At 38.5% G+C, this 27,153-nt stretch overlaps 1 protein-coding gene across 2 annotated transcripts in view; it reads right to left on the bottom strand.

Moving 5' to 3' along the window:
- The window catches only part of LOC150081824 (ATP-binding cassette sub-family C member 8-like), a 1,084,700-nt gene that overhangs the window by 706,226 nt on the left and 351,321 nt on the right, over nucleotides 1-27,153 (bottom strand). For both annotated transcript variants that reach the window (XM_090378918.1, XM_090378919.1), the window contains one exon: nucleotides 14,909-15,014. In XM_090378918.1, the coding sequence (XP_090235044.1) occupies nucleotides 14,909-15,014 (106 nt within the window). The remainder of the gene's footprint in view (nucleotides 1-14,908; nucleotides 15,015-27,153) is intronic.

Below are 27,153 nucleotides of genomic sequence, written 5' to 3'. Positions count from 1 at the left end.
GCTTAATTTTCAAGTTGGTTTTGCTACGTTGATTGCCACTGGTACATGCATTTTTCATGTATTATTCGTCTATAATCTTGATGTGGAACTCTCCACTGTATATCAGGTGGTAAGTCGGCCACTTTTGCGGCATTGTCCGCTAATTCATTTCCTGGAATTCCCATATGTCCTGGGACCCAACAGAAATGTATGGTTCTTCCAAGCTCAGATAAGGTATATAAAGAGTTTGTTATTTCTTTTACGACTGGGTGGGTGATGTTCATGGTGTTTTCCAGGGCTTGAAGTGCACTTAGAGAATCTGAGAAAATTATACTGTTTTCAATATTGAAGGTCTCGATATGCTTCAGTGCAACCTGAATTGCCAATAGTTCGGCAGAAAATATACTGAACTCATGTGGCAGTTGGTAGGCCAATGTTATGTTCGGGAAAACTGCGGCAATTCCTACGTGGGTGTCATTCTTTGACCCATCTGTATGAACTACAACAAAGTTTGGAAACTGCCCCACCACTGCAAGGTACAATTGCAAGAAATTTTCTTTATGTAGTGCAGATTTATCCCATTTATTAAGGTATTTATCACATAAAGGTGGAGTAATGCTCCACGGAGCAAGGAATAGTGGAGGGGTATTTGAGATATTATCAAAACTCAGATTAAGTTCTTCTAGAAGATGTCTTATTCTTATACCTAATGGTCGGTTAGCAGTAGGGCGGTTATGGTATAACCTGCTGTGTTGGGGGGTGAAAAGTAATTCCCAATTTGGGTGTTCAGGCATAGATCTTATTTTATATGCATAGCGTAATATAAGTTGTTGCCTTCTGATAGAGAGAGGGGGTTCGTGAGCTTCGGCATATAGACTATGTGTTGGAGACATGCGATATGCTCCTAGAGCAATGCGTATTGCACTATGACGGAGAGGATCAAGCCAGCGAAGGACACTAGGCCTTGATGAGCTATACACTGGTGCCCCATAGTCAAGTTTTGATCTTCTTAAAGATCTGTATAGCCGTAATAAGGTAAGGCGATCAGCTCCCCACTTTGTTGCTGAGAGAACCCGGATCATATTTAATTTTGTTGGCAGGATGTTCTTAGTCTTTTAATATGTTCCAGGAATGTAAGCTTATGATCTAAGGTGATTCCTAAGAATCGTATGCTGGGTTGAACTGCTATTGGTTGTCCCTTCAGTTGTAGTTCCGGGTGTGGGTGCAATTTACGTTGTCGGCAAAAATGGATGCACAACGTTTTTTGAGAACAAAGCTGAAAACCATTGGTTTATGCCCATGTACTGATCTTATTTATTGCCCCTTGTAACTGTCTTTCGATCGTATTCATGTTTTTCGCATGGCAAGAAATACTAAGGTCATCTACGAACAGTGCCTTATCGATAGTGTTTGGAAGTTGATCAGCAATGGTGTTTATCGCAATTATAAAGAGTGTAGCACTAAGTACAGAGCCCTGGGGAACTCCTTCTTCTTGAAAAAATAGTTCCGACAGTGAAGTTTTAAATCGAACCTGGAAAGTTCGCTTGTCTAGGAAGTTGCGTATGAAAATCGGGAGATGGCCCCGAAGTCCATGGTAGTGTAATTCGCGGAGTATTCCATACTTCCACGTGGAATCATAGGCCATGCTGATGTCAAAGCAAACCATTACATGGTGTTCCGATCTAAGGAATGCATTCCGAATGGAATTCTCTAGTTTTACTAGTATATCTAGTGTTGATCTGTTCTGTCGAATGCCGAATTGTGTGTAATGTAAGACATTGAAATTTTCTAGGTACCATATCAGTTGACGGTTCACCATCTTTTCCAGAATTTTGCAAAGGCAACTGGTCAAGGCAATGGGTCTATAGCTAGTAGGGTTTGTTGGGTCTTTTCCTGGTTTAAGGAATGCAAGGACTGTAGCGTGGTGCCATTGTTCAGGGAATGTGTCTTCCCGTTAGAGCCTATTGAACAGATCAAGAAGTGACTGCAGTGATTCAGCACTTAGTTCCTGTATCATCGAATAATGGATATTATCTGGTCCTACAGCGCTATGCCTAGATGTTGACAAGGCTCTATGTAGTTCGTGGATAGTGAATGGTAAGTTATATTGTTCTTCTGCTTTTGAAGAAAAGTTTAACTTTTGTTTTTTCTGAATTTGCTTTGAATCTTCTGAAGGCTGGTATGTAACTTTCTGTTGCTGATGTTTTGGCAAAAGTTTCTCCTAGTATATTGGCAATTTGGGTAGGGTCAGAAATGTTCTGCCCTCTCCATTCCATGATAGGCTGAGGTGTCGTTTGATATTTACCACTCATTTTCCTGATTGTTTTCCAAATTTTATGTGTGGGAGTTGCTTGATTGATGGTTGAAGTGAAGCGAATCCAAGCGGCCTTTTTATTACTGCGTCTAACATACCTGGCTCTTGCTCTAAGGCGTTTAAACTGAATGAGATTAGTTGTGGTTGGATAGCGCCTAAAAGTATTCCAAGCTTTATTTTGGTCTCTTTTTGCTGCACGGCATTTGTCATTCCACCATATTTTTGGGTGTTCAGGTAATTTTGAGGAGGATTTTGGTATAGCTTGTCCTGCTGCGTGTAGTATAGTTTTTGTGACATACTCAACCGCTTCCCTGGTTGGGGATTTTTGTATAATTTCAGGGTCCAGTTTAGCTAATTTTTTATACATCTCCCAGTGTGCTTTATCAATTAGCCACCGAGGAATTCTAGTAAGATGATAAGAGGGTTTATTTAGTAATTCAATTGTAATGGGAAAGTGATCACTATGCAGTGGATCATTGTTTGCCGTCCACTTTAGAGTAGGATACAAAGTTGCAGAACAGATAGACAGGTCTATTGCAGTAAATGTTCCAGAAGGAAGGTGAACATAAGTAGGTGACCCGTCATTTAGAAGGAGAAGGTTGTTATCATCTAAACATTTTTCAATTAGTTTTCCTCTTTGGTCGATATTGTTGTTACCCCATAGTGTGTGATGACCATTTAAGTCTCCCAGAATGAGGAAAGGTGTGGGGAGTTGAGCTATGAGGTTGTTTAGATCATTTTGTTGGATGGAAAAGCTTGGTGGAATATATAAGGAGCAGATTGTAATATGGATGTCAGCAGCTACACGGACCGCTATTGCCTCGAGGGGAGAGTTCAGTAAGACCTGTTTGACAGGAACATATGGGTTTGTTATAACAGCTACACCACCATGTGCAGTATTTTGATCGGTTCCATCTTTTCTAAAGATATTGTAATGAGACAGTTTTGGTGTGTCTTGAGGTTTAAAATATGTCTCTTGGAGGCAGAGACATATTGGTGTGTATTTATAGGTAAGGTCGTACAGGTCATTAATATTGGCACGGAAACCACAACAATTCCACTGAATTATTGTGTTCATTGTTTATCTCTAGTTAGACTTTCCGAGCGTTTTCTTGGTGCTGAGGTTCTCTGTTTTTCACTCTTGTTTTTATCTTTCTTTCGAAAGTAGGACCTTTCTGTTTCCATTTCCTCTTCTACAAAAATGTGTAGGACGGGATCATCTGTGGGTATTTCCTTAGTATCCATTTCCTGTTGGTGAGCAGAAGTTACGATTTGTTTTTCTTTGTGCCCTTCATCCGGGGAGTGGGGATTTTCGATTGGTATAGAAACAGGCGTACTGACTGCCTGAGTTTGAGATGCATTGAACAGTGTTTTTACATAGTTCGAGAAAGACTCTTTTGGGGGTACTGTTAGTTCAGTTTGCGATGCGGTTGATTGGAATTTTTTGGTGATTTGAGCATACGTAGATCTATTTGCAAGGTTTGGTGGTGAGATATTTCGCTTAGCTTCTTGATAGGACACGTTATGATTGGTTTTATAAATCTGAATAAGTTTCTCAGTTTTCCAGCGTTCACATGTTCTAGCGTAAGCGGGATGATCTTTTTTGCAGTTTGGGCATATCGGTTGGGGTGCAGTACAGGCTTCGCAGTTGTGTTCAACTGACCCGCACTTTGCACAAGCAGGAGTTCCCCGGCAAGCTGTCTGGGAATGTCCGTACTTCTGGCATCGGAAACACTGTAGGGGATTTGGAATATAAGGTCTGACATTACAGACCAGTTATCCAGCCTTAATGGATGCTGGGTGATGTGGTGTATTAAAGGTCAAAATGAGATTACGTGTAGGAGTCAGAACTCCTTCTTTTCTGGTGGAAATTCTCTTGACCTGTATAACGCCTTCTTCTTCTTATAACGCCTTGACCTGTATAACGCCAATCAGAGATCACTCCTTTAGAGGTGTTCAGTGATCTGTGGGGTGTCACAGTAACTGGTATTCCAGCAAAGAGATTAATATTCAAGAGTCGCTCTGAGTGTTTACTACACTAGAGGTCTCGATCAGAATATCTCCTGACCTAAGTCTTTTTACAGACTTAGGAGTTCCAGCTCTGCTTTCTAATTCCTTCTGTACCCTAAATGGCGAGATTTTGCCAATTGCATTTTCACCAGTTCAGTGCATGATCAGGAAAGCTGGAGTAGGATAGATGTCAGAGTCAGTTTTCTGCCGTTTTGAAGTTCCTGCAATAGAACTATCTTTCTTTTTTGTTGACTGGGGTGCATCTGGCAGCCCAGGTAAGTCCGAGTTTGATTTACTCATGACATGCTCTTTTTGGCCCCGGGAGATTACCTTTTTCTCCCAGGTTACCAGCCCCGCCACATGGAGGCAAGAGCGGTGCCGCCTAGTGACCCAAGCGAAGAGAAGGTTAGTATTGACGAAAAATAAAAAAGGGGGTTAAAGAAAGGTGCTTTCCTTTCTGGGTTATATAAATTGAAAGATCTATTTAATTATAATGCTCAAGAGTTAACGGACTTGCGAAACTCAGGAGAAACGTATTTACAGAAAAGCGTATCAGATAATCACTATGAAAAGGCGCTGTGGTCACTAATATCGCTTGGCACTTGGGGCCCAAATGTTTGGCCATAATTATGAAAGCATCCTTGGATTTAGGGTGGGTTCTTATATATTGGAAATATTCAAATCAGAAGGAGATCATATTTTGCCAATCTGATTAACTGCTGTGGTGCAATCACTAGTCTCATCAGCTGGATGTAAAAATTATTTTGATATCATATACAGCTAGGTCGCAATTAATGTGAATTCAAATAAAGCAATATTCGATTTAGTGCAAATTGTATAACGATACCAGGTAGTGTTTAATGTGAACCAAAATTCAGTTAATGTGAGGCTAGCACAGCTAGCCTTGTATTAGACAATTAGCCTTGATTAGTCTCGCATTAGATGCTGCTACACTTGTTTATCTTCGTGTGTACTACTGCCTGTCATAATATATGTTAGTTATCGTGATTTGTTTTAATCGTTTTAAGAAGTGCCCTTAACAAAATGGACAAAAGGAAGATTCTTTCTGATAACAACACTACGGGCGCAAAAAAGAAGAGGCTCGTTATTAGATTAGAGCAAAAAATCGATGTGATTGAACAATATAAACGTGGTCATAGCAACTGTAAAATAGGATGAATGTTGGAATGCCTGAATCTACAATATAGAATATTATACAACACGCAGGAGAAATAAAAGAAAAACGTAAAATTGCATCAGCTTTTTGTGGTTTGCAAACGTCTACAAGGAACAGAAGAATTACTATGATAGAAATGGAGCATCTTTTAACTGTAGGGATTAAGGATTGCAATCAAAAACACATTCCTCCTTAGCAGAGCAGCCATTCAGACAAAAGCTTTAAATGTGTTTAAGAGAATGAAAGAAAAAAATAATGAAGTAATAGAAATGTTTAGTGTGAGTGCTGGTTGGTTTGATCGATTTAAAAATCGAGTTCAGCTGCATAATGTTAAAATTACCGGTGAGGTGGCCAGTGCAGATGAGGATGCAGCATCTAAATATCCTGATGTTTTAAAAAAAAATAATCGAAGACGGTGGATACACTGATCAACAAATATTTAACGTGGATGAAACCGGTTTATTCTGGAAAAGGATGCCTTCCAGAACTTACATTTCTAAGAAAGAAAAAACTCAACCCTGATTTAAAGTGTCTAAAGATCGCCTAACACTTTTATTGGGAGGCAATGCTCAAGGCGATTTTAAATTAAAACTGATGCTTGTTTATCGGTCTCCAAATTGCTCTAAAAGGCTACAACTATAGATCACTTCCACTTATTTGGCGATCAAATAAGAAAGCATGGGTGACCCAAGCTGTGTTTGCTGACTGATTTTCAAGATATTTTTGCCCAGTTGTTGAAAAATATTGCAAGGAGAACAACATTGCATTTAAAATTCTACTAATTTTGGATAATGCTCCAGGTCATCCAACTACACTCGACTGATTATGTGAAAATGTAAAAATAATTTTTTTGCCACCAAACACAACATCTTTGTTGCAGCTCATGGATCAAGGGACCACACAACATTTAAGATCTACTACATAAGAAAACATTTGAACAGGCAATTGCAAAATCTATAGGAGACGATGCAATTTCCTTAACAGAGTTCTGAAAAAATGATAACCTCAGACATGCAATAGAAAATATTCAGCATGCTTGGCAACAAATAATTGCAAACAACATATGTAGAATGTGGAAGCGCATTTTGCCTCATTGAGCAAATAGTAATGGTTTCGAAGAAACTGTTATAGAAGAAATAACAAATATTGGAAGAGAAATTGGATTTGATGAAGTAGAAAATGAAGATGTTTGGGAACTGCTCAATTCGCACTCGGAAGAATTGACTGATGATGATCTCCTACTTTTAGATCAACGAAGAGCATTTGAAGAAGCCGACAATGGTGCCGAAGAATGAGAGAATGTGCAAGTGAAGGAGTTCACTCTCAAGGAATTCGAAGATATCTTTCGAGCTGTAAGAAAATGGTTCATCCCACACAGTGCCAGTTCAGCTTACCAAAAGTGGCCCACTGGGCACTCACATCCTTTCATCCGGGCTTCAAGTCAAGCAAGCTGGACTTCTCATCCATTTAAAGTTTGGAAATAGGTTGAGGTCATTTTGGCCCCAAGGCCTCTAATCATTCACTTTACCGGATGAGACTGATTCTCTGGAGCACCAGTATCCTGAGGGAAACTTCAGATGGAACCAGCTACTAGATGGTTTGATTAGTCTTTCGCCCCCCATACCTGGGTGTGACGATAGATTTGCATGTCAGAACCACTGCGGACCTCCACCAGAGTTTCCTCTAACTTTGTCCTATAAATAGATCAAATGATAGTGGTTTCGTTACTGTTATAGAAGAAATAACAAATATTAGAAGAGAACTTGGATTTGATGAACAAGAAAATGAAGATGTTCGGGAACTGCTCAATTCACACTCAGAAGAATTGACTGATGATGATCTCCTACTTTTAGATCAACAAAGGCAATTTGAAGAAGCCGATAATGATGCTGAAGAATGAGATAATGTGCAAGGAAGGAGTTAACTCTCAAGGAATTCGAAGTTATCTTTCAAGCTGTAGAAGTCGTGAAGCAAAAAATTATGGATGCTGACCCTAACCTCAATTGAAGCATGCAAATTCGCCGAGATGTGGATAAAGCACTCTGTATCTACCAGCATATGTACGAATATTTATAGAAGGAGAAAACAGTTCATTCTATGCTGCTAAAATATTTTAAAAGACAATAAAGATGCTTTCTTCAGTGTAAGCTTACGTTTAGGAATGATATTTAGAATTTTTTTTTGTTTTGTTTTTCTTTTGCTTTCTATAATCACAGTACTATATGACTTTGTTAATAATAAATTTAAATTATAAGTATATTCTTTTTTCCTTTACTGTTATATTTCATTAATAAATAAATAAAAATTTTTGTTTAAAATTTTTCATTACCTATTTCCGTCGAGCTGGAACCAATAACCACATTTTTCACATAATTATAACTTCAAATAGTGTGAATTCAAATGATGCGGCTACTTCATTGGATTCATTAGTTGCACTAATCGTGACCTAGCTGTACTGTACTTAGATTTCAGTAAGGGGCTTGAACTTCAATATGGCAGACTACTACACAAATTGGAATCAGATGGCATTAGGAGGATTGTTGTTGTTGTTGTTGTTTTTGGTTTTTAGGAGCATTAGCAACTAAGGCCATATTGCAACAGGCATATGCGGTGGTCATTCCCTGATCTTTTCGCATCCTCCGTATTTGGTGGTCACGGGCTCGAACCCCAGTCTAATCAAGAAGCGTGTGCTACGCACTGCTGCTCCTGCCCACCTGGCTACAGAGGCGCCCATTAGGAGGAAGTCATTTCTATGTATAATGGGATGGTTGGGAGGAAGATACAGGATGATTAGAAATGGGCACTGCTCATCTTGGCCTGATGTTACTAGTGAAGGCCATCAGGGTTCACTGGTGGGGTGGATGGCTGATATCTGAAGTGTGTGTGTGTGTGTGTGTGTGTGTGTGTGGGCAGATTGGCCACGAATCCTGATATGGCCAGTACTGTCCCGATTTAGAACTTCAAGTCCCACTTCCTGATAATACCATCATTCCTGATAAGAGAGGAAAAAATGGTTAATTTATTGATTTTATGTATTTTTAATTAATTTTTTGGAATCTAATGAATGTGTTAAAAATTAATTCTAATAATTGTAAGTTTCATATTAAGCCTACAATTAATTCTAATTCTAAGCTCAATATTAAGCCTACAATTAATTCTAAGCTCAATTAAGCATTCCACATTCAAATACTAAATCAGAAAGAGTTTTCAGATTTATGAAAACTGCTTGGCAGAAAGAGAGAAACTGTCATTTATTAGAAAATTTAGAAGTTAAACTTATGGTGAAAGAAAACGATAACATGTTCTGTTCAGAATTTAAAAACTTTTTAAAATCTTCGAAAGGAGAACAAATTTTAAAACTTATGCTGTTAGTTAAGAAACACATAAAATCTAACGAAGTTCATCTGGTTGACATGGATTTACAGTGCAATGTTGAGTCAGTTGGGTATGACATAAACAATGGAAAAGAGAAAAAGAAGAGTAAGGGTGTGTTAGGCCTAATCTGTAACCAAGTCACAAAGGAAATTAGGCAGGCAAAGGCAGATTATGAGAAATCTTTGGCAAAGGATTCAAAGAAAAACAGAAAAGAGTTCTTTACTATGTAAACTCTAGAAGGAAAAGGATGAATCAGATTGGTCAACTGGATATTGATGGTTCAACAGTTGAGGATCCTGCACAGGTGGCTAACAAACTAAAGAGTATTTTGCATTTACATTCACACATGAGGAGTTATTCAGGAGAAGGAGAATGCCAGAGATGAAGTAAACTCTGGCAGTGAGCTAGATGATTTTGTAATAACTGAGAGGAAAGTGGAGGAGAAATTGTTGAGGATAAACATAAAAAAGGCACCCGGGATGGATGGGATCTATCCATTTATATTAAAGGAGGTAGCAAAGGAAGTAAGCAAACCCTTGGCCATAATTATCAGAGCTTCTTTGGACTCAGGGGAGGTGCCTATAGACTGGAGATGTGCAAATGTGATCACAAATCATAAAGGAGGATCAAAGGCTGACACAATTAATTATAGATCTGTGAGTTTAACTTCTGTTCCAGGAAAATTAATGGAGGCACTGATTAAAGAAACGCTGCAAGATCATCTAGACAATACTTCAGTTATAGCTTGGACACAGCATGGTTTTGTTAAGGGAAAGTCTTGCTTGACCGATTTGATTGGATATTATGATGCAGTCACAAAAGAACTGGATGCAGGGAATAACTTTGATATTATATATCTGGATCTTAGAACAGTTTTTGATACTGTTGCACATGGAAGACTTCTGCACAAATTGGAGCAGTGTGGCATTGGTAGCAAATTGCTGCTATGGATAAAGGGATGGTTCGGTGGGAGAAGACAGAGAGTGGTAATCAATGGACACTGTTCATCGTGGACTAATGTTATTAGTGGAGTCCCTCCGAGTTCAGTGTTGGGACCATTGTTGTTTTCTGTATTTATAAATGATATTGACAATGGTATATCAAGCTTAATGTCCAAGTTTACAGACGATACAAAGGTTGGCAGGGTTGTTAAGGACACTACTGACGCTATGCTGCTGCAACAGGATCTGGCAAGGTTGAGCAGATGGGCTGAGACGTGTCAAACGAAGTTTAACATTGAAAAATGTAAAATACTTCAGTAACCCCAGAGCAACGTATCAACTCTGTTATTTGTTGTTATTTTGTTTGTTTTTTTAGAGGCATTAGCAACTAAGGCCATATTGCTCCGTGAATATGTGGTGGTCATTCCTGACCTTTCCGCATCCTCCGTATTTGGTGGTGACAGGCTCGAACCCCGGTCTAATCAAGAAGCATGTGCTACGCACTGCTGCTCCTTCCCACCTGGCTACGGAGATGCCTTATCAACTCTGTGGTACTACAATGACAGTGGTAGAGAATGAAAAGGACTTGGGGGTAATTGTGCAGGCAGATATGAAGTTTTCTGAGCAGTGCAGATGGGCTGCAATAGCTCATGGTGTCTTGTCAATGATATACAGGAATTTTTCTAGCAGGGATAAGGAGGTGATTATTCCCTTGTATAAGGCAATGGTCAGGTCACACCTTGAGTACTGTATACAGGTCTGGAGGCCTCATTTCAAGAAGGATGTAGAGCTGCTGGAACGTGTACAGAGAATGGCAACAAGATTAGTGAATGGAACAAAGGGTTGCTCTTACGAAGAAAGGCTTAAGTTTTGCAAATTACAGTGTCTGGAGGCTAGGCACCACTGAGGTGATCTGATAGAGGTGTATAAAGCTTTGAATGGTTTGAGCATGCTCAATGCTGATGGAATTCTTCCTCTTGCTCAGAATAATCACCTGAGAGGGCATAAATTCAAGGTGTGGCCTTGAGTGCACACAGTACTCAAGGCCACACCTTGAGTACTGTGCAGGTCTGGAGGCCTCATATTAGAAAGGATGTAGAGTTGCTGGAATGAGTATAGAAGAGCAACAAGATTGGTCTGACCATTGCCTTATACAAAGGTATAATCACCTCATTGTCTCTTCTAGCAAAAATTCCAATATACCATTGACAAAAATCCATGACCTTCTCTGGCAGCCTCTCTACACTGCTCAGAGAACTTCGGGCCCCACGTGCCAAGCATTATTGTGATCAAGCAATTCTTTGGAGCTATTTATAAAGCAGTTTTATCACTGCGACAATTCTTGTTAATTTGGAAAGTTTTTCTTATGTTTAAAGTAATTTATTGTTAATGAATTGTTCTCATTCTTACAAATTGTAAGTAAGTTATGGAAAGGAAAACCACCTTTCTTTTTTTTTTCTTTCCTTAACACTAACAAACTAACTATAACACTGCTTGGTCACCTAGCAGCACTGCTCCTGCCTCCCCGTGGAGGGGCCTTGGCAGAAAAGGTTCTCTGCCAGGTGCTGAAAGGAGCTAATGGATCACGAAGACCGTTATCCATCTGTTGAGCCTCATGCCTCAACTTGTTCAAGGACTGACCAAACTGACTTTGACACTTCCCAAGAGACAAAGAACAGAAGGATCCAAAAAGGAATCACCACTGTTTCTTATAATACAATCCCAAACAAGTCAACCGATAGGTGCACTTTCTCCATTTCTTATCCAGAAATGTCTTGAGAATGCTGTAGGCACTCTGAAGTCCTACTAAGAATCTCAAAATTTGTGAATATTCCTGTCACAGTAACTCCATAAATACATCCAAAGGAATGCTGTCTGAATGGGACTTAATAAATGTTACTAAAGAGGAAATAGTCCAAGAGCTACAATACCAAAAAGTTGTACAGGCAAAGAAAATTAAAATCATTTAGGACGGTGAACTGGTTCCAACATGCAGTGTTATTCTGACCTTTTCAACACCAAACCTTCTAGCTACAGTTAAGGCTGGATATCTGAACTGCTATATCCGACCTTACCAGGAGAGGCTTAAATTCTGTAAGTTGCAGCTTCTGGAGCATAGGCATTTGCGAGGTGATCTGATTGAGGTGTACAAGGCCTTGAATGGTTTGAGCAGGCTTAATGCTGATGGGATACTGCCACTTGCTGACATTAAGAACCTCAGGGGGCATAGATTCAAGTTGAGCAAAGACAGTTATAGAATAGATGTGTGGAGGTTTGCCTTTAGTCGGCAGGTAGTTGATTGCTGGAACAGACTTCCATCTGTTGTTGTGGAAGTTGATAGCTTGAATAAATTTAAGCCTGAACTAGACGAACATTTGGAGTTACTGGATGGGTAAAACTGGAAGGATTTTTTTTGGCTGCTGCTGCTCTATAAACTTGCTTTCTTGCATGCTATGCCTCAACTAATGCTAATGCTAACTAGCAAAATCTAAATAAAAATAACTGTTATAAATAATATTATAGTTTATATAGGACAAATACATATTAACAACAATCATATAACAAATAAATACTATGATTGATTGATTGACTGATAAAAAAAAATGTATTTTTATTGTAATTTTATATTATTCTTTTATTTTTTGAAGGAAAAAATGCTATACAACACATTTTGTTTCAAGTTGTCCTGCTTACCAATTTTCAAAATATGAAAATGTAATTTTTTTTTTTTTTTTTTTTTTTGCTGCTGCTGTATAAGCTTGCTTTCTTGCATAATTTTCCACCATTAATACCAGTACCAATAACACCCCCTTAATAATTGAAATCATCAATTTTAACTCCTGGCAGACATATCGTCAGGAAAATGAACAAAAGTTGTTCATTTTCCTGACAATAGGGTCATTGAATAAAACTGCCCATTAAGCTAGAGCAGTGTCCATTTGATCAATATTCCCTCCCAGTGGGCTGCATATGGAGTGCCTTACCTGGTAGGTCATTACATAACCAAGTCAGCACCTCCGTAGCCAGGTGGGCAGGATCAGCAGTGCATAGCACACACTTCTTGATTAGACTGGGGTTTGAGCCCGTGACCACCAAATACAGAGGATGTGGAAAGGTCAGGGAATGACCACCACATATCCCCGGAGCAATATGGCCTTAGTTGCTAATGCTCCTAAAAACTAAATAATAATAACAAAACATAACCGAGTCACATGAGTTTTTCGTCACCAGTTTTTTGCTGCAGCACCTACTTTCCTCCTCAGCAATTCATTTAGTATTAGCCATATGGTGCAAGGATGCCATAGGCTTTTGCTGCACTTGCCAAAAGAATAAAATTAATAATAAAATGAATAAAATTAATAATAAAATAAATAAAAATAAAAAATAAAACAAACAATAAAATAAATATAAATAAAAATATAAAAATAAAAATAAAAAATAACTAATAATAAAATAAATTATTTAAAAAAATTAAAAAGAAAAAAAATTCATCTTAGCAATGCACCCAGTTTTAGTTTTAGATCAATATACTCCTTAAACTAGCAGACAGAAGACATCAATTAAACTAGGCTCATCTACTAGACTGACTTGGAAATTCATGCTACATGTTTTACTAGCAATAAACTCATGAGAAACATGAAAATCACCCACAACCATTTGGGTCTGAGTCATAACCTCTGAGGAAGCATTTAAAGTGGATCTTGTAGTAACCATCATTAAGGTAAGAAGTGATTTTAAAGAATATTACAGAATTAAATTCAGAAAATATTTCAGTAATACTTTTCAGCAATTAAATTTCATGAACTATACAGAAATTAAGTAAATGACAAAAATTTGTTATTTGCTTAATTTCTAGCTACTGATGAACCTTAAAAATTTCAACTTAGAAAGTTAGTACTGTTACTGTTTTCAATACTGGTCACAATATTTATTAACAACATTTCGGAAGGCTTAGCAAGCTTATTGTCTAAGTTTCCAGATGACAAAAAGTTAACAGGAATGAAGGGATACTAGTGCAGTAAGACCCAGAAAATTTAAGGAGATGGGCTGAGAAGTAGTAATTGATGTTAACATTGGTAATGCAAGGCACTGCATATGGGCAGTAGTAATCCCACAATAACATACCAGTTAGGTGATACCACACTTAAGGAGGTGGAAAACAAAAGAGACATAGGTAATTGTAGTACAGCCTAGCATGAAAAGATCTCTGATCAGTGCAGACAGGATGCAAGGAAAGCTCATGGGGGTTCTGACAATGATATATAGAAAGTTTTCCAGAAGGGACAAGAAGGTAATAATCCCATCATGATAGGGAAATGGTTCTGCAACATCTTGAGTACTGCATACAGGTCTGGAGGAATCAGTTTAAGACATGCATGGATCTCTTGGAATGGGTGCAGTGATAGCAACCAGATTAGCCAAGGACACAAAGGGGTACTCTCACTGCAAAATACTTTGGTTGTGCAACTACATCATTTGGAAACTATGCACTTTCAAGAAGATCTGACATTTTAAGGCTATAAATGGATTGAGTAAATTTGCTGATGGTAATCTTACTCTTTCTTGGACAACACATAAGGGGACATAAAGTGAAAAAGGATGGCGGTGGGATAGACGTATAAAAATTTGCTTTTAGTTAGGGATTAAATGATTGTTTTTACAAACTACAAACTGGTGTTATGGAATTGGGTATTTTTTGTAACTTTTTTTTTTTTTTTTTTTTTTGTTGAAGCTATATAAGCTTGTTTGCATCATTTGCCACTACTAATAAAAAAAACATACAAAAAAGAAAGAATTTTTCTTTTTGTATGTTTGGAAAAGAGAAAAATTTGTAAAACTTAAGTCTACAATATGTTACAGAAAGTAACTTTAAACAAAATTTCAGAAATTAAACCACTACTTAAGCCATAATGTGGATTTGGTATAATCTATGAGCATCAAAAATTGTGTTTACTATCCGTGAATGCCTTAATAGCTGATGTGTATATATAAAATATATACATAAAACTGGTTAAAGGTTAAAACTTTTACATGATCAATAAGTTACATATTAGCAAAGACATAAAATTAGTAAAAAGTCAATTTTTTACTAATCAATAATTTCCCACAAACCTATTCCACTGGACTACTCCATTAAGTCTATGCAGTTCTCCAAGAAAGACTGATAACAGTGATGTTTTTCCACTTCCCACAGGCCCAATAATTGCTGTCATTTTTCCTAAATAAAAATCATTAAAATACAAAACTAGAATGCTTATAAATAATATCATTAACTCTCAATTATCCAGTTTATAGGCTAATTATGATGCAATTCAGTTTGTTAAGTGTTATATTTCAGACTGCTCTCTGGATCTGGACTGGTTTAGAGCAGTTCCTATTCATTTTTCTCTCTGCCATTTGTTATGTTCTTTCTCTAATTTCATCATCATTTTATTATGTGTAATTTTTTATTATTACAGTATTTTATTGTTTATTATTTTTTAAATGTGACCCAAGATACAAATATGGATGATATCTGGAAATGATGAGTAGCTTGAATTTTAACCCTTTATCACTAAATATTGTTTTCCTTTACTGTTATCCTATACTAGCATTGTTTTCCACCATATAAAAAAGTCAATACCAGTTACTGCTCATTGCTAAATTGTGGCTTCTTTGAGAGCACATCTGCAAAATCATCACAGCTATATTATAGCTACAGATTAGCATGGAAGAAAGAGTAAAAATTGCAGAGTCCAATCCAGAAGGGCAGTGTTCATGGGAAAACCTCTACAAAAAAGCATGTAGCAGAAACTGAATACAGGATGGCCTCGATTAATGTGATTAATTCGTCCCACGAGTGCATCGCACAAAACAGAAATGCGTTAATCGAATATAATAATCAATGGGAAAAATTATAATTGGTCCTTGACCTTCTGGAATGTCCATAAAGAATTTTAAAAATACCTTTTAAGTAACTTTTTAACTGTATACAATGTAAACGATAATGAAAATAATTATGGAATTAAATGTTTATTGCATAAAACAGCGGTTCCCAAACTGTGTGCCGCAGAATATTTTAAATTTTTGAGGGAAATACAGCAATGCTTGACATCTGTTGAACACCGTGCGAACTACTAGCTCGAGGTAGTTCACAGTTTCAACATTTCTTATTAGGTTTTTCGACCTAACTACTAAACAGAACTGTTAGGTATTTCTTTTGGTCTGGGTGTGCCTTGAAAAAATTACTGAGACACTAGGGGTGACGTGAACTGAGAAAGTTTGGGAACCTCTGAGACATAAAATACTCAATGAAGAAATGATTGCTGCAGAAATATTTGAACAGCATTGACTTTCTCTTTTCATCAATCAATTTCCGATAGCTGACAACAATCTTCTCTGGGCCCTGGCGAAATAAATATTGCAGAGAATCTCACCACCTTTTGTTTGAGGTTCTCTGCGATACAAAAGATTTCATCTAGTTCTTTTACTGTAATCTCCTTCACGGTAACATTTTCATCTGGCTCATTTAAAAATTTGAATTTTTAAATGCGAGTGTGCATTGACTTTTTTAGTGGGAGACAAACAAGTAACACGTCTTCTTCCGATGGTTGAGGAACACACCGAGGCGGGCAGAAGGCAAACATTTGTTTATTGCCCATCCAACTCGCGGTAAACTTAACGCGCAATTCAGATCATTTTCAACTATCGCATAAAAAAAAAAAGATCGCGTTAACTGGATTTTTGCATTGTGTAAAGTGGTATAATTTTTTCAAATAGCAATAACTGAAAAACGCGTTAATCGAACTCGCGTTATGCGAGGCCTGGCTGTATATGTGGGGGGGGGGACAGATAGAGAGAGAGACATCTGATTCCTTACTCTTACTTCTGGATAACAAGAAGAAACTTTACTTTAGGAAACACCTCTCCAGATAAGAAAACAAGGTAAACCATAGCAGATGTATTGCTGATCTGTGCAGATTGAGAAACTCCTCAATGGTCACGTAATACTGGAAGCAAAAGAGAAATTCCATTAAAACTTTAAACGCAGATCAGGCAATATCTGTAATATGCTGAAGCAAAGAAAGTTCAGAATTTTGGATCAATTAAAGTAGAGAGATGGGTTCAATTTAGAAATCTGAGTATTGTTTTATATAAACATAGTAACTGTAAAAATCGATTCATTTTATAAGACAGAGTTGGTTTTCACAAAGATGAATGCTAAATAGCCATGTGGTGCAAGATAGGCTTTTGCTGCACTAACCAAATGGGGGGTTGCCACTCCCTGGTTAGTTTCTTATCTACTTGTCAGCAAATAAGTATTTATTTGTATTTTCTTATCTACTTGTCAGTAGATAAGAAAATACAAATCATTTGATTCCCTCCTCATATAGGTAACTATCCAGTTGACCTCTGAATTTATTCAAACTGTTAGCCTCAACTACCTGTGAAGGCAACCTGTTCCAGAGCAATCAACTACTTGTTGGCTAAAAGAAAACTTCCTATAATTTAACATTCTCTCTCTCTGTCTCTCTCTCTCTCTCTCTCTCTCTCTCTCTCTCTCTCTCTCTCTGTGTAATTTTAATTTATGCCCCCTGATTTCTGGAATTCTCTACAACAGTGAAAATTCCAACTTTATTCAATTTACTAACCCCCCCCCCCTCTCAGAGCCTCATAAACTCAATCAGGTCACCTCTGAGGTGCCTGATTGCCAAGCTCTCTAGCCATCATATACACAGAGTCTTTCCTCATATGGGTGCCCTTTTGCCAATCTCACCATGCGAGTTGCCCATCTATGGACCATTTCAAGAAGCTCAATGGATTTTTTTTCAGATTAAGTCTCCATCTGAAAAAAATCCAAAAACCACAGTATTCCAAATGTGGTCTTATAACTGCCATATAAAGGTAATTTTAAGACAGCATTTGCATTATAACCTCATTATAAAGTAATAGTGAAAATATTACTTTATAATGAGGTTAAGTAAGGCCAACCGAACAATAACATTCTGTAATGAAAAATTTATTTATGTTGAGTTCTATGTTTCTTTTATAGTTTGTGCACATCTGTGGTATCACTTTTGCTGTAAAATCAAAATATTTTTGACTTTTCATCATGTATACATAATACCTTTCAACTGCATATAAATTCTGTTTTTATTTCATTTAATAAATAAATCACTCTGCACTCTTGAGACCAACATATAAGAATCTACAGGAGGTCATTTCAATTGTTGTTTCTGGAAAGCAAGTTTTGGGAAACCCAAAAGTGTAACAATATATAATCACAGAAAAACTATGGATATGATTTCCAATCAATGAAAGTTCACAGATGCTAAAGAAAAAGAACACTGAATTACCTCAGCATTAGTTCACATAGTGAAACATATGGAGGCTTCTACCCTTTCTCCAAACCACACAGGAGTCAGAGAAGAAATTAGTTGCAACAGATGTGTGGAGGAGGGGACAACAACAGAATTCATACTGGCAATCATTAAGTAGATATGGGGGAGGATTCAAGATAGTGGAAGAGGTGGCAACTAATAGTTTCAATATTACTTTGTAATGAGGTTGAGTAAGGTCAGCTGAACAATAACATTCTATAACAGATATTTATTTATGCTCAGTTCTCTATTTCTTTTATTATAGTTTATGTGCATAAGCTGTGGTATCAGTTTTTCGGTAAAGTCAAAATAGTTGGAAGATTGGTTGGTTGGTACAGAAGTTTATCAGAAGTTTGGTCCTTGAGGTCGTCACAGACATTCTCTCAGATATGCCAGACAAGCTGTACTTGCTACCTGGGAGTCTAAAACGCTGATGGAACTGATATTCGGGTGACACTCAAGTCAAGTGGACCCAATTTCGGAGAGGTCCGGATGGTCTGTGACAGCCAAATCCTCTGCTTGCACCTTCACGATGGTGGGACTGTTAGTAATCCTGGGTATAACCTCCATGCACAAGCACATGGTGGGTGACCACCCAGGTGTGAACCAACGTAAGCAGGGGTCGGGGTGTGGCGCCCACACCAAATGGAGGAATGCCGCCCCTCTATGTTACCACGCAGTACTAGTTGGTAGATGACTCTCATCAACCGGTGAAATACCACCACTTTGCTTATTGGAGGCTTGAAGTGGTGGAACCCATGTTTAGCCTCTAGAGCTAAGTTCCGGTCAACCCTTCCCTATCTCTTCCATCATGCAGTATGATTGATGACTTTTGAGGTTCTGATGAACGTCGTGGCGAGATCCAATATTCCTTACATTTCGAGGGTACAGCTCTAAAACGGTTTTCGGAGGCCGGCCGCTAGTTAGTACACCGGACCGAACCTATTGGTAACTCTCTAGAAGGCTTCCGGATCAGCTAGTGTATAATCTTGCTACCTCTACTCTGCCAGATAGTGACTGGAGGGAGTCCGAGTACTGTGTATGCGGGGAGCATTGTCGAGGCCACGTTATGTCAAGAATCTGGGTATATTCTTACCACATGTACGCCATATCCAAAAATTTCATTACTTCATACAGCATGTCCCACCCACTTTTTCTTACTATTGAATAAACCATGAATTGTCAAACTAATAGAACAAGCTTATCTGCGAAAAGATCTAAACCTCCCAAGGACTTCCTAATTCATTTCACAAATATACGTGGTCTCAATTCTAATCTCAACGATGTCCATTTCCACTTGCAGTCTGCCAAACCACATGTACTTTTTCCTGACAGAATCTCAGTTATCGGTTCATTCAACTACTGCTCATCTCAGATGCCAAAATTATTCGCTGTATGATTCCTTTCGCCTCAAAGGTGGTACTTGTGCATATGTCTGTTCTGATATTCCCTGTCAGAGACTTCGCAATTTGGAATCTCCTCTCTTCGATCTTCTCTGGCTTAAAATCTCTCTACCTCAGTGTGTCAAATTCATCTGTTGTCTCTACCGTTCTCCCAACTCCACTAATCACTTGGAGCTCTTCGACTTCCTCTCGTTGCAACTTGACTTTCTCCAGTCCAACTTTCCTAACAGCGAGGTAATTTTCCTTGGTGATTTTAATGTTCACACCTCCAGCTGGCTTCCGTTTTCTAGTCACACCGACCCAGCAGGTCGCGATGCTGAGGCTTTTGCAATTACTAATGACCTAGCACAGATTGTTCATTTACCTACAAGAATACCAGACAATCCGAATCATACAGCCAATACGCTTGATCTTTTTCTCGCAAACAACCCTTCTAAATACACGGTCGAAGTGAGAGGTCCTTTAGGCACTTCAGATCACAACCTGGTGATTGTCTCTTCTCCAATGGAACCTTTATCTCATGGCTATTCCCAACCTCGTGTTGTTTGGCATTACAAGAATGCAAAATGGGATGACCTGCGTGACTTCTTTTCTTCTTTTCCTTGGTCGGATTACTGTTTCAAAACTTCTGATGTCAACGTTTGCTCAGATCGTGTCAGTGAAATTATTCTTGCAGGAATGGAATCCTTTATCCCCCACTCCACTTTAAAATCTCATCCTTTATCTAAACCTTGGTTTTCCAATAAATGTGCTAAGGCTGTTCAAGAGAAGAATGCTGCATATCGTAATTGGCTTGTTTCTAATTCTTCAGTTTCATTTTCTGCATACACCAAAGCTCGCAACAATTGTAAAGCAGTTATTAATCAGTACAAACTAGAGTTTGAACAGGCTAACAGTAGAAAACTTGCTTCTTGCCCTAATGGTAGCCGAGAATTCTGGTCTCTTGCCAAAGCTATTGGCCGCAACTTTTGCCCATCTCTGCTTCCACCTCTGTCCAAACCAGATGGTTCTGTTGTCACTTCAGCCAAGGATAAAGCTGACCTGCTAGCATCCCATTTTTCTTCCAGCTCATGTATTAATGAACTTGGTAAAACACCTCCCACCATTCCCAACACGCTCCATTCAATGCCTCCTGTGGTCTTCCGTCAAAAGGATATCAGAAGGATTTTGATGAATCTTGATGCTAAGAAAGCTCCAGGTCCTGATGGTATTTCTCCACTTGTCCTCAAAATCTGTGCTCCTGAACTTACTCCTATTCTTTGCCGCCTTTTTTCACTTTCTTATTCCAAAGGTATTTTTCCTTCTGCTTGGAAATTTGCTCATATCCAGCCAGTTCCTAAAAAGGGTGACAAATCCCTCCCATCCAATTATCGTCCCATTGCAATTATTTCTACTCTTTCTAAAGTAATGGAGAATTCGATTAACCGCCAACTCTTAAACTACCTACAAACCTTCCGTCTGATCAACGATCACCAGTATGGATTCCGTCAGTGTCGATCCACTGGTGATATCCTGGCTTATGATACCCATTTATGGACTACTTCAATGGAAAGGTTCGGTGAAACACAAGTAGTTGCTCTTGACATCTCAAAGGCTTTTGATCGTGTTTGGCATAAAGGTCTTCTAAACAAGCTTCCATCTTATGGTTTGCCAACTGTTTTTAGTAATTGGTTATCCAGTTTTCTCTCTGAATGCTCACTGAGGGTGATGGTAGATGGCTCTCTGTCTTCTAACTTCTCCACTAATGCCGGTGTCCCCCAAGGTTCAGTTCTTTCCCCCACTCTTTTCCTCTTATATATCAATGACCTTCTTCCATTGACTGGAAATCCTATCCTTAGTTTTGCCGATGATAGCACATTGCATTCAACTTTCCGTTTTGAGAAATCTTGTCCTGCTCAATCAGCTTCAACTTCTCGAAAATCTGCTACGAATTCCTTAAATACCGATCTTCAGGTAATTCTCCAGTGGGGCAAAGACAACTTAGTTGATTTCAACCCTTCTAAAACTCTTGTTTTATATCTCGCAAAAAGGATTCTTCTGCTCCTATGCTTATCTTTAGTGACACTCCAATTTCTAGGCAAAATGATATATCTCTTTTGCGGATTACCCTGACTTCTAATCTCTCTTGGCACAAGCACATTACAAATATTGCTTCCTCTGCATCTAAAAATCTTGGTTTTCTCTTTCGCTCTCGGCGTTACTTTTCTTCCAAACAGCTCCTCACTCTGTAAAAATCGTAAATCCGCCCTGCCATGGAATATTGTTCCCACATTTGGGGTGGTGCCCCCAAAACCTCTCTCAGGGTTCTTGATTCCATTCAGAAGAGGGCAGTTAGGTTAATTAATGACTCATCTCTAACAGAGTCTCTCCACTCGCTTTCTCATAGACGCACTGTTTCTGCTGCTTGCCTCTTTTACAGATACTTCCATGGGCATTGTTCTTCTGAATTGGCTTCTATAATTCCCGCTCTCTCTTTCAAAACAGTCCGAATATGTGCCGCCACCAGTCAACATCCATTTACTGTCCAACTTCAAACCCACAGAACCAACTTTTCATCTTCCTCATTTATTCATTCAACTGCCGTTTTCTGGAACAACCTTCCTTCATACGTATTTCCTGAAAATTACAATCTACAGAAGTTCAAGTCCAATGTCAACAAATATCTTCTTTCGTCTTCTCAACCTCCAACCCAAGCACGGTACTAAGTACTATAGGTTCTAATACCTCTCGTGTTTGGGGTTCACATAAAAAAAAAAAAAAAAAATGGCAACTTAGGCCAAAATATGCTTAATCCAGTGAATAGATGCTGAAAATTCACTTCATTTGATATTAGAAATATTTTCATTATTATTAGCTATATGGTGCAAGGAAGCCTGAGGCTTATGCAACACCAGCCAAAAAAAAAAAAAATTCTGAATTACCCTGAGAGAGAGAGAGAGAGAGAGAGAGAAAATCAGAAGTAGAAGGGGAATCACCAATGTTCATACAGTCTGGTTTGTTTGAGATAGGTGAGGAGCTCATCTAATTAGCATTGTTTCCCAACAGATAAGGGTTCTTGAATTTGGGCCAGAGAGCAGAAGGTAGTTTTTCTGTTGTGAGACTAAAAAGAACAGTCTAAGAGGATGTGTCGAACTGTCAGTTGTGATAAACAATGAATACATATAGGAGGCCATCGCCCATAAGCAGGAATCATGGGTGTGTGTGTGTGTGCGTGCGCGTGCGCCCTATGTGTAATCTTGTCAGTATTACCTCTTCATGTCTGTTTCACATGAAGATGGAGTTCCATATTTGTAGTTCATGTTTAATTTTGAATAATTTATTGTTCATCTGTGTCTTCCAAAGGTTAAACCACTGATCTCTACAGAAATGTCGGATATGTTTAATGAGGTCTATGTAGGGAACAACCAGTCCTAATAGAGCACGATAGTTGTGTTCCTAGAAATTCCTGTGAAATGCAAAAATAACAGGCCCTATGGGAAAAATTGGGTTAGGTGCCCACCACCCAAGATTGAACACACATTTATAACCAAAACATTACCAAACACAAATTATCGTAATAAAATACGTATTTTATTACGACTATTATGTAATAAAATATTGTTAATGCTGTTGCTTTTATTGTAAGAAAACTTGTTTTTTGTTTGATTTTCTATCCAAACAGATGACAGCTGTTCCATCTCTTCCAATTCTTTGTGTCTTGATCTAATGGATTTTAATTACACTTTGAGTTGTTCCTGCTATGAAAGTTGTTTTTATTTTCTCTGCATTCTTTCTAATTCTCGGCGTTGCCTCATTTAGGCCAGTAGCACGTGCAATATCACATGGTCTTAATTTCGCTCAAAGTGTTTCACAATTTCATATTTTTTCTCTATCAACAGAGGCGGACTGGCCATAAGCTTTACCGGGGAAACCCCGGTGGGCCGGTGTGATTTTGGCCATAAACGCTAGTATGAGGATGAAACAAATTTTCCCGGGTAAGAATTTTTGACCCAGTCCGCCTACTGTTTATCGATATTGCTTTTCTTTTTCTTTTTGAATCTGTAGTGTCTTCACCAGGATGCTTCCTTTTCACACCTTTTAAGGGAATAAAGCACAATTACAAAATGAGGTGGCATGATTGATACATATAAACAAAGCTGTGCACATGTAGCAACTGAATAAACAACACCGAAGGCAGAGACACACTATGAACACCTCACTAGTTCACATTTTACTAAAGCACATTTCTGGGGGTTACTACCATAAAACAATAAAAACTATTTCCAGCTGCGTTTCTGCTAGTGGAATCTGTTATAAACTGGTAGGAAACTCAATCTAACTGCATTTGTGATAATACCAATAGCTGGAATTGTGTGGGTTTTTACATTATTATGGCGAAAAGCGTTTCCCCTTCACTGACATAAAAAACATAAATACATTTTCAGAATCTTGTCTTCATTGCTATCATGTTGCGTTCAGTTAGGGTGATTCTGCATTCGACTGCCGTTTCTTGTAAACACAAAGCCGAATCGTGCATAAGCGAATTCAGTTCGTGTTATATACGATATCATTCCCCTATTTATAAATCGTGTATGATTGAATTCGTGTAGTGTAAACACGTGTTATACGAGGACTGACTGTATTTGGTAAGATGCTGGTGCATTGCTTCTTTGGGTGCTTGGTTGCCTGGTCTGCTGTTTCATTACTTGAAACAGCAGATGACAGTGTGCCTGGAATCAAACAGAATTTTACAGTATGATTCCTATCTTGCAAATGATTTAGACAAGACTGGATTTCTTTTACTATGGGATGTGGGGTTAAGAATTTATTACTTATTGCAGACAGCGCACACATGGAGTCTGTATAAATTAAATGACTGGTGTTGAGATGGATATTGATATTGTCTATAGCTAGCTAGCTGGATTGCATACAGTTCTGCAGTATAACTACTACATTCAGTCAGGAGAGATACAGACACTGTATCCTTGGGGGAATGACTGCTGCATCACCTACAGCAGCATCAGATTTTGAGTCATCGGTATATATTATGCAGTATGCACATTGCTAGAAGCATGTCATAACACAATTGCACATTGCTAGAAGCATGTGCAATTGTTTTATGTTACAATTTTCCAGGTACTTTTTCCCCCATTGTTAGAAATAGGTGTCATTGAAAGTTGAGTTTGTGAACCAGGGAGGATCAGGCATTCTGGTTTCTTTAAGCATGTTTTCAAGACGTACATTTCAGCAGTGCATCAACTCTTGTAGTCTAATACCAGTTGGTTTATTTTCAGTGGGTTTATTGTTGTAGAATGTTATCCATTCAGGATTGTAAAGTAGTAGTTGATTGGGATTATCAGGAAGGCTTTTAATTCTAGCTGCATAGACGAGGAGTAACATTTTCCTTCTGAGGTGAAGTGGTGGTTCGTTTGTTTCGATATAGAGACTTTTTTTTTTTTTTTTTTTATGTGAACCCCAAACACGAGAGGTATTAGAACCTATAGTACTTAGTACCGTGCTTGGGTTGGAGGTTGAGAAGACGAAAGAAGATATTTGTTCACATTGGACTTGAACTTCTGTAGATTGTAATTTTCAGGAAATACGTATGAAGGAAGGTTGTTCCAGAAAACGGCAGTTGAATGAATAAATGAGGAAGATGAAAAGTTGGTTCTGTGGGTTTGAAGTTGGACAGTAAATGGATGTTGACTGGTGGCGGCACATATTCGGACTGTTTTGAAAGAGAGAGCGGGAATTATAGAAGCCAATTCAGAAGAACAGTGCCCATGGAAGTATCTGTAGAAGAGGCATGCAGCAGAAACAGTCCGTCTATGAGAAAGCGAGTGCAGAGACTCTGTTAGAGATGAGTCATTAATTAACCTAACTGCCCTCTTCTGAATGGAATCAAGAACCCTGAGAGAGGTTTTGGGGGCACCACCCCAAATGTGGGAACAATATTCCATGGCAGGGCGGATTTACGATTTTTACAGAGTGAGGAGCTGTTTGGAAGAAAAATAATGCTGAAAGCGATAGAGAAAACCAAGTTTTTTAGATGCAGAGGAAGCAATATTTGTAATGTGCTTGTGCCAAGAGAGATTAGAAGTCGCGGTAATCCCCAAAAGAGATATATCATTTTGCCTAGAAATCGGAGTGTCACTAAAGATAAGCATAGGAACAGAAGAATCCTTTTTGCGAGATATAAGACAAGACTGAGTTTTAGAAGGGTTGAAATCAACTAAGTTGTCTTTGCCCCACTGGAGAATTACCTGAAGATCAGCATTTAAGGAATTGGTAGCAGATTTTTGAGAAGTTGAAGCTGACTGAGCAGGACAAGGTTTCTCAAAATGGAAAGTCGAATGCAATGTGCTATCATCGGCAAAACTATGGATAGGATTTCCAGTCAATGGAAGAAGGTCATTAATATACAAGAGGAAAAGAGTGGGGGAAAGAACTGAACCTTGGGGGACACCGGCATTAGTGGAAAAGTTAGAAGACAGAGAGCCATCTACCATCATCCTCAGTGAGCGATCAGAGAGAAAACTGGATAACAAATTACTAAAAACAGTTGGCAATCCATAAGATGGAAGCTTGTTTAGAAGACCTTTATGCCAAACACGATCAAAAGCCTTTGAGATGTCAAGAGCAACTACTTGTGTTTCACCGAACCTTTCCATTGAATTAGTCCATAAATGGGTAACATAAGCCAGAATATCACCAGTGGATCGACACTGACGGAATCCATACTGGCGATCATTGATCAGACGGAAGGTTTGTAGGTAGTTTAAGAGTTGGCGGTTAATTGATTTCTCCATTACTTTAGAAAGAGTAGAAGTAATTGCAATGGGACGATAATTGAATGGGAGGGATCTGTCACCCTTTTTAGGAACTGGCTGGATATGAGCAAATTTCCAAGCAGAAGGAAAAACACCTTTGGAATAAGAAAGTGAAAAAAGGCGGCAAAGAATAGGAGTAAGTTCAGGAGCACAGGTTTTGAGAACAAGTGGGGAAATACCATCAGGACCTGGAGCTTTCTTACCATCACGATTCATCAAAATCCTTCTGATATCCTTTTGACGGAAGACCACAGGAGGCATTGAATGGAGCGTGTTGGGAATGGTGGGAGGTGTTTTACCAAGATCATTAATACATGAGCTGGAAGAAAAATGGGATGCTAGCAGGTCAGCTTTATCCTTGGCTGATGTGACAACAGAACCATCTGGTTTGGACAGAGGTGGGAGCAGAGATGGACAAAAGTTGCGGCCAATAGCTGTGGCAAGAGACCAGAATGCTCGGCTACCATTAGGACATGAAGCAAGTTTTCTACTCTTAGCCTATTCAAACTCTAGTTTGGACTGATTAATAATTGCTTTACAATTGTTGCGAGCTTTGGTGTATGCAGAAAATGAAACTGAAGAATTAGAAACAAGCCAATTACGATATGCAACATTCTTCTCTTGAACAGCCTTAGCACATTTATTGGAAAACCAAGGTTTAGATAAAGGACGAGATTTTAAAGTGGATTGTGGGATAAAGGATTCCATTTCTGCAAGAATAATTTCACTGACACGATCTGAAGCAAACGTTGACATCAGAAGTTTTGAAACAGTAATCCGACCAA

Source organism: Mastigoproctus giganteus, chromosome 8 (genome assembly GCF_048544385.1).
Source record: "Mastigoproctus giganteus isolate SK-2022 chromosome 8, ASM4854438v1, whole genome shotgun sequence".
NCBI classification, from domain to species: Eukaryota; Metazoa; Arthropoda; class Arachnida; order Uropygi; family Thelyphonidae; genus Mastigoproctus; species Mastigoproctus giganteus.
The sequence above is the reverse complement of the archived record's forward strand: the minus strand, read 5'-3'. Positions and strand labels throughout refer to the sequence as shown.